General features: G+C 36.2%; 1 protein-coding gene across 1 annotated transcript in view; it reads right to left on the reverse strand.

Annotated features, from left to right (window-relative positions):
- Positions 1–2,337: 2,337 nt before the first annotated feature.
- LOC112151844 (neuroplastin) overlaps positions 2,338–8,897 on the reverse strand; it is a 15,482-nt gene continuing 8,922 nt past the window's right edge. Inside the window, exons 3-7 of the mRNA XM_036212134.1 lie at positions 8,460–8,615; positions 7,217–7,490; positions 4,832–4,853; positions 2,550–2,626; positions 2,338–2,450 (exon numbers count right to left, since the gene is read on the reverse strand). Coding sequence (XP_036068027.1) covers positions 2,566–2,626; positions 4,832–4,853; positions 7,217–7,490; positions 8,460–8,615 — 513 coding nt within the window. The 3' untranslated portion in view covers positions 2,338–2,450; positions 2,550–2,565. The remainder of the gene's footprint in view (positions 2,451–2,549; positions 2,627–4,831; positions 4,854–7,216; positions 7,491–8,459; positions 8,616–8,897) is intronic.

Below are 8,897 nucleotides of genomic sequence, written 5' to 3' on the forward strand. Positions count from 1 at the left end.
TTATTACTTGCACTAAAGTTTTACTATTTATTTTAATCAAGACTGTGTTGTATTCCATTTATTTTATTTTGCAAAAAAGAAAAGTCAACTGTATACAAAACTAATTTTTCTTAGTAGGAAGTTAAATTTAAATTAGCTCTTTTGTTTTTCCTGCTAAGTGGAGGCACCGCAAATTCTATTAACCATAAATTTAAATTAGTCTAAAATCCTTTATAATTTGGAAATTTAACTTGTATCTCCTGTTTGTCATATTAAAGTTTAAATAGAAAGTACCCAGGACCCCACCCATAGTATTGTTGCCAATAAGTGAAGAATAATAAATAGCTACATGGGATGGGTGTTACACAAGTATACTAGATAGACCATGTAGTGTAATTTAATACTTCTTCAGACAATATTTGAACATTTTAAGTTTACAATACATAGAGTGTATATGAATTACAATGCCACTAGGATACCAAAGTGCTTTACAAAAAAAGGAGATAAAAAGAAAAATTAAAATTGATCATATTAATAATACACAATATTACAAAAGATATTAAACTACATAAAAAGTACATTTCATGTATACTGCTTAACATGTAGTGTAAACTAAATATACTTTTACATTTAAACAGACTACTTTTTTTAAGGGTGAGGCTGACTGAATTTAAGTGTAATTTGTAATCTAAAGTCATCTGTTGCTCTACGGCTCGTGTCAAAGTCGAGGCCCGCGGGCCACATCCGGCCCACCTTGTAAATATATCCGCCTGCGAGGTCATTTTATATTGCTGTTATTAATGGTCTGGCGACATGCAGCGCTGGTAACAAACTGACTACAGATCCCACAAAGCAGTATCAGCTTTTTGGTTCCTTATTGAAACACGTCCCAGGGGAAATATGCATCAGAGGAGGCAGGTGCGCCTTCGCTACTAGCAAAAAAAAATGTGTCCACTAATCTGTTTTATAAATGCAATGTACGTGAATGACTCAAAATGCATTTTGCGTGTTTCCTTTTCTATAAAGACACAGGTTGCGAGGTGAAATGGCGCACGCAGCCTCGATTGCATAAGCATTAATTAACTGGGTTGATTGCATGTCTTTAATTTACTCAGCATATGCAAATGTCATTCTTAGACATTATTAGTCTACATGTCCTTATTTTCTATACGTGTATTACATATGTTTGTGGTTTCTATTGCCTATTTTTATTTATATTTAACAAAGTTAATTTAAGTTATAAAAAGTTTAGTTTAAACATGTTCAACATAGGCTTTCTCCCTGCTCCACGGAAACCCATTTCTCTTCAGAAAATCATCATTTACAATGAAATCAGAACTTCACAAACACATTTTTGGTTCTTCTATTTCTTTACAAATTTGTCATCCATCCATTGTTCTCATCTTACTGTTAACTTCCCCTTTGCTGCAATTCTCTGATGGTGTCAGTAGATGGTGCTGTTCTCCAAATCCTCTCACTTCCCTTCATTCATGAAGTTGAAAATTATGGCACATCCACCAAGTTTGAACACCAACAAAATAAAGACACAAAACACACGTCTTTCATTTTTTAGATATTTATTCTTAAAAATGAGTGGAGATCTTGGGACTTCTTGACATGTGCCAGCTGCTGAGAGCTCATGCAGCCGTGGGGTTTGCCATCAACGCTCTACGGTGATCCTACTAGTTTAAAGCTTTGTCACAAAAATCAGAAGCTGCAATGATATTCAATATATTGATATGGGTAATAGTTGCATAGGATAATAGCCATGCTGTACAATACACATACTTTATAAAATAAATGTTGAAACATTTAATTTTTCTTAAGTAGATTTATACATTTTTTCTTCAATTCTGAACAATTAAGTGCTTTCTTTAATATGTATACTTTTTATATTATTATTAGTGATGTCATATGTAATGATTTAATACATACAATACATACATTAAAGTAAACCTTAACCAATTTTTAGAGGGACACTGCAAAGCCCTTAAAATGTGAGATATCCTGCCTGATAGAGGGATGAACGGTATGCAGAGGAATGATAAAACTGTACACGTCTGTCATACCAAATAACCGCCTTTTCTTACACATTTCTGAGATTTGTTTTTCACAGTACGGATATTCTACATTAAAGCAACTCTGAGAAACAAAAAGAAATAAAAAGCCATTTCTGTTTGGAACAGAAGGTCAACACCTTGCATGCATTATTTTAGAAGTGTAAAATCAGGCGAGAAGAGTTCAAATGAAAATAAAATCAAAGAGGAGCTTAACAACTGCATGCAGCAACAATGGATATAATGTTAACAACTCCATCTGAGTACATATGCGCCTCACACGAGAAAATGATAAGGCATGCCTCATTGAACTCTCAACAATCATACTTTTAATGGCAGATACATCCTATGTTACAATCGATATGGAGTCCATTCTTGTTTACCTTCATGTGGTCATTACATGTGAGATGACACCTACGGAGCAACAACACAATTTACAACATCAGACTGGATAACTCTATTTGGCATTTGTGGTCAGAAGCTTTAGATTCAGACTGATGACTGAAGACTTACTCAGCAGGCGCACTGCTCAGTTTGTATTCCTCTGGCGCAGATTCTTGTCTTTGTGGTTGTTGGTTGAGTTTGTTTTCCTAAAGGAGAAAATAAAGCATTCTTTTTACTTCTCAACTTTGAAGAAATTATGACATCAAAGCTGAAATGTGGCACTTTAGTCTCAATAAATAACAAATTTTAAATATCAAACTTTATTTAAAAAACACATTGTGTTTTTCAGAAAATACATGAGTCACTACAAGTTCAACCCAAAAAAACTGGCATGATTTTAAAGTAAGAAGAAAAAAAAAACATGAAAAGGCTTGCAAGGGGAAGCATGCTTTTGATCCAACTTAAATAAATGACAAGCTTTTTCTGAAGGGGATTTGTCATTCGGTTCCTTATGCTGCTGCATCCTGTTCCAAGTGACTGCTGCCAGTCCCAGCTGTAGTCAAAGGCAAAGGGAGGCTCAAAACTCCGTCCAGCTCACTGGTGGAAAGGTTTTTGATGATTTCAAACATTGTGCATGAGCTAAGATCCAAACGAAGAAAAAAAAAGAAAAGGGAGAATCTGTGACAAATGCTGCTGTTAAACTAAAACCTCCACCAGCAGTGACTGAGCAGACAAAGCTGACTGGGGAGATTAATCAGCAGCACAAAGAGTGCAGGCTGATGACGGGTCGACAACATTCCTTTGGGTGAAGCTTCATCTGAACTATTGATTTAAGATTTCCTTTTAAGAGAGCGTCCTTGAATGCTGCCTTTGACAGCTGGAATGGGAAGCAGCAGATGAACAGCTCACAACAAACTGCATTTATAGGGGAGTTTTCAAGGATTTGTGGGGGTTGGAGATTTCCATGCCTGAGTAACGCCGCCCAACTTGTGAGTGGAACTTTAAACTTATTAAGTTTCTACAAAACAAAAAATCTTGGTTCAGATTTGGTAATCTAGGAAGAAAAAAATATTTATATATAAGGCCCAAGTACCTGAAGAATCATTGCAAGCGTGGCTTATTTTCTTGTGACATTGTGAGGTGTGTGCACCACACAGATTGAATATGCGCACAGCTGACATTGGACCAAAACTCTGTATTAAACTTCATTAACCGTGCAAAAGCGTGAGGAGCAAATCCAAATGAAAACTGCTGCTAACCTGCACAGCTTGTGTCATGAGCTCCAGCTACCAAGAAAGACTGCTGGATGGTCTTAATTATGCTGATAAGATCAGGTGTTGCAGTGGAAATGCAAGTAATTCATCTACATTTAATCAATTTGAGTTAAATTGAAAATCTAAATTAAATTGAGTATTTGGGAGCTTCATCTTCACAATCTCATTCATTGTTAAACAATAAGACTGTTTATGTTATTTTAAACTTTTCTTGCATCAGTGAAAACTATTATTTATACTCTTGTTCCAAACTCCATCTCCTGAATGTGTCTCAATGTGGAGGTTTTTGATGTGGTTCCACTCTTCTTTCTGGATGTCTGCAGGTTCTTGTCCTTCGGATAATGATCTCCTGAAGTCCACGGTCATCTCGTCTCCTACCACATTCTGCCCTTCCATTAGACTTTCTGTTGATCTGCTCGGGCACAGTGCTCTGTGAACAGCAGCCTCTTTAGCTAGAAACTATAGTGTCTTACTCATGCTATAGCGGAGGTCAATGATGGTCTTCTGGTTAGTTGTCAAGTCTGACGTCTGCTTCATATTGAACCAAACTAAACTAATTTAATGATATGTGGGGAACCTGTGGAGACGCTTTGAGTTCAGTAGATGATTAGTTGGTGAAACTCAGTTTAAAACGTTCATGTCCTGAAGAATTTGGGAAAATGTCTCTAGTTTTCTAATCCCTGACATCATGCTTTTGTGGGTTTCATGAGCTGGAACCCCAATTTGTGTAAAAAAAGAAACAAATGAATACTTAAAATCAATCATACAATGTGCCATGAATCTACATTCTATAAAAGCTTTTTTTTTTTGGAAATGAAAACATTTTTACATGATATTCCATTTTTTGTGGAAAGGGTCTGTATTTGCTGTAAAACATCTATTTTTCTTTAAACTACCAGTATGCTAAACTAAAAGAAAAAAATCATCCAACAAAAATGTCAGTTGTTCTCTGGAGCATGGAGAAAATGGAGGCAGCAGATTTTGGGTCAGATTGCTTCATTAGTTCTCCAGACATTAATAGGACATTTAGAAAACTGCGCACGTGTTTGTGTGACTCCTTCACAGTGAGATTTTCACCGAGGCAGATCATGATGACTAAACAGAAAGAGGCTGTAAAAAGGAGTTGTTTGTACTTACACTGGTCCACCTAGGTCATCATCTGCAGCAACAAAGAAAATAAAGAAATGAAAACCAGAAAGAGGAATATCATTGCTAAGTTGCATTTTATTATGGTTAAAGTTTGTAGTTGTTAACAAAACTTAGTCCTGTGGGCGTTTCTGATTCATTTTAAATGTTTTTTTTTAATGTTTCTGCACTGAATGAGGTAAAATGGTTTGAAAAGGGGTTTTTATGATGATAAAAAACAGTTACAATGTGAGATTACTCACTTCACAGTTAAAAACCACATGGAAGTGCACTGGGGAATTATACAAGCAAAAGTCTCCTTTGAAAGTTGCAGCTGTCATGCACAGATAAGCAGCGCTCCTAAAGAATGCATGTTCACTCCGAGGAGCAGATCTTTCACTGTCAGCCCTCAAATGCAATGCAGCAACTCAGCAAAGCCAAACAAACAGCAGGAATGATTCAGAAACACACACGCCGCTTTCACTCCATCGCAGCGGTCTGCATGCCATCTCACGTCCGTCAAAAACTATGAGTGGAACGCAAACAGGTGGAGTCGCTGGCTTACAAAAAAATACAAAATAAACTGATGCTGAACGAAACAGAAGCTCAACAGGTGTGTTCAGTGTGCTGCGAACTGGAGAAGGATGAGGCTCAATGCTTTCTGAAATTCAGGCAGCATGCAATTCTCACACTTACCACAAACAAGGTTTACGTTATGCAAGTTGGAAAAAGGGGAGCATGTGAGATATCATAAAAGCCTGTTAAAAATATCCATCAAAGCTTATCAAATAGTAAAAAAAGATGACTTAAAAATATTTTTTTGGTCACTTAATTTATTTGAATTGTTTTTGAGGCTACAAGGACTAAAAAATAAATGATTTTTCTTTTACGTACAGGGGCGCTGCTAAAATTTTGGAGGTTCTGAAGGGGCCCGCTTAACGAGTTCAGCTAGGGGAAAAAACAATTCTAATATAACCTGGCACTCATTAAAAATACAAATCTGAACTAAATTATAAATTATATAATAACTTCTCTAGGAAAAAAAAGAAAAAGAAATAAAACTAGATATATAGCATTACCTATGATAATGCTAGTGTGAATGCTGTACACTGAATGTGGCCGCTAAAGATGCTAGAGCTGATAGCTGAAGATGCTGAAACTGATAGCTTACTAAAGTATTCAGCTTAAAAACAAAGGAAAGTCTAAAATAGCAAAACAAGAGCTAGTATGAAGCTAAACTAGTAGCTTAAATCCAAATCAGTTCAGCAAACTAGAAAAATGTCTAATTTAGTCGAAGCAGCTAACATAAAACTATTACTATAAGTATAATTATAAACTCAGCTAAAAACCAAAATAGCCTAAAATACCCCAGTAGTTACCACATTTGCGGTAAAAGCTAGCATGTACATAGAAAAAGCATTAGCTAAACTCAAAAGTAGCATAAAACACTTTAGTCAAAGAAAAACTTGCCAAAAAAGCTGGCATATAATTAAAATATTTATTAATGAATGCTTCACAGCATTCACACAATTTCAAAATAAAATGTATATAGAAAACTTGAGGTAAACACTTAAAGTTAGATAATACTAGTTAAAAAAAAAAAGCAAAAACAAATAAAGACAGCCTTCACTAGCAAAAGTTTTCAGAATATAAATATGCAAGAAATGTAGGTAAAAATGTTCAAAAAATGATTTTGTTATAAAATATACATATATATTTCTAAAACAGGTTTTTAAAAGGGGCCTCTTTTTGCTAAAAGCACCAAGCATTTGCCTGTCTGTTGGCAGACACTAACCCCATTTGTGAAATAGTAATAATCTAAACTCTGAATTTACATGAATCAACCTAATAATCTGTTGGAGAAGAACAATGTCAACCATTAAATCAGATGCATATTTCATCAAATGCTAAATTTCTTTAAAATAAACATTAGAATTTAAAGACATATATAACTCCACTGGGTTTTATATCTTACGTAAATACTTCAATGCTTGGCCTGCAGGATCTGCTTGTAAAGTCCTTGGAACTCCACAAGATTCCTTGAAAGTCATCAATAATTGAAACTTTCCACCTCTGCACAACTGCAGCATTATATATCACATGAATGTTTAATGAGGGATATTGTACGGACAAGGTGCGACTTTCTGTAACACTGTCTGTCTGTTGGGTCAACTTTGGCCCGCTGAATAATTGAAGGATGGCGCAGCATTGACTGTGACTCTGCTGGTGTTTCAAGCGAACTGAAAACAGGCCCCAAGCAGAAAGAAAACCTGTCCTGCTCTGAAAAGCAATAAAGATGCACTAAAAATTCCCATTAGATCACAGTTCAGCTTGTAGATTTTTTTTATCCACATATTACTAAACCAGTGACTCCCTTTGATCAGAGTTGCGACTTACCGTCTTGTAAATCTTCTGGCTTCTTACGTTTCTCGTACACAACAATGATGATGACGAGGATGATGATCTCGGCCAGAACTCCCAGAAGGGGCCATAAGGGGGCCAGGTGGCTGCGAACCCTCAACACAGACTTCTCGGTACTGCTGCCGATCACATTGGTGGCGTTGCAAGCGTACTCGCCAGGATCGGCGTTGATGTCCAGGTTGGCGATGTGGAGCTCAGTGTAGTTGTCCCGGCTGTTGACGAAGAAGCGTCCAGTTGTGTTGTCAATATCCTGTTGAAGTGAAAGGAGATAAATTAGTGAGCATGGAAGGAGCTTCCAATCACACTCAAAGTCCCACTCAGATCATCTTTTGATCTATTGTAAAATTGTTTCCAGTGTTGTTTAAATTATGATTATGCTATTTTTAGCCAAAATCAAAAATGTTCATTTTCTAGGGCATAGTTTCTGCAGAACAGCAGGAGTTCATTAGAAGTGAAGTGAGCGGGACTGTTGGTAAGCCCGCTTTCATTTCCCATCATCCATCTGTTTACATGCTAGACTGCAGTCGCATACAACCCCATCCTAACATTAGCCATGCAATAAAAATGGGAGGTATCCAGCCATACAGCTTTGAGGCAGATGCTAGCTTAGAGGGGGAAAAAAAAGAAGTACATGAATCTAAAAGTGGATCGAAGCAGGGAGCTTGTGGTCCACCAACTGTAGCTTCTACCTCAAGCTTTTCCAACTGAATTTCATTTAATCTGCTCCTGATTCACAATAACTTAAAAAAAATACCAAGAAATGCTATTTTAATCTTAATTGTCTTAATATCTGTCCACTATCATGATAAAAATGCCACAGGAACACCAAAAACATGATTTTCATGGGAGTGTATCTTTAAAATTAAAACACCAAAACAATCTACAATTATTTTTTTCTTTTTTTTGCTCTACTTATATTTATATTTTCTCTGCACCTAAAATCATTCTGTATTTCATTTTAAATGCCTCCGAGTCACTGAACGTATACAGCTTTACTCTGTAGTTGTTAAACAAATGGTGGCTTAAGCTAAAGCGGATTTTAACCTCATAACCTTTAATGCTCCCTTCTGCCCAGGTAGACGGCTGCCAAACAGGGAGGCTGCTCACAGGCATGAGCACATGCACTCGCACAGCGTCAGCCAACCCTACTGCATACAGTTATACAGTCTAATAAGTTCTTAATTCTATCCGTCAGGACATATTTATTTTTGTGACATACCTTAAAACCACTATTGTCCACTTTGTGCCAAGTCCACATTGGGTGGGGGTAGCCCAGAGACTTGCAGTGGAGAACAGCACGCTGGCCCTCGTTCTTATTCTCACTGCGTTTGTGGCCTGTGATCACAGGAGCAGCTGAAACACAGAACAACTTTATTCATTAAATGCAATTATAACCAATATTCAAAAAAAAAAAGCACAACTCAACAAAAAAATAATGATTTTTTGCTCCTTTTCTGTCTTTATTTAAAAAACATACATATGAAAAATAAAATCTAGTAGCTGTATTTGAAATGTTAGTGCTGCATTTACATGTCTAAAAAAGTTTTGGCCATGTTTCTTAGCATCTTCTCTAAGAAAAAATAAATATTAGAAAGCTTTGAATGTTATTTATCATAGGAATATGATCATAAGCTTTATGTAATAACCTGAAAATTCT

The sequence above is a fragment of the Oryzias melastigma genome, linkage group LG6, assembly GCF_002922805.2.
Source record: "Oryzias melastigma strain HK-1 linkage group LG6, ASM292280v2, whole genome shotgun sequence".
NCBI lineage: Eukaryota > Metazoa > Chordata > Actinopteri > Beloniformes > Adrianichthyidae > Oryzias > Oryzias melastigma.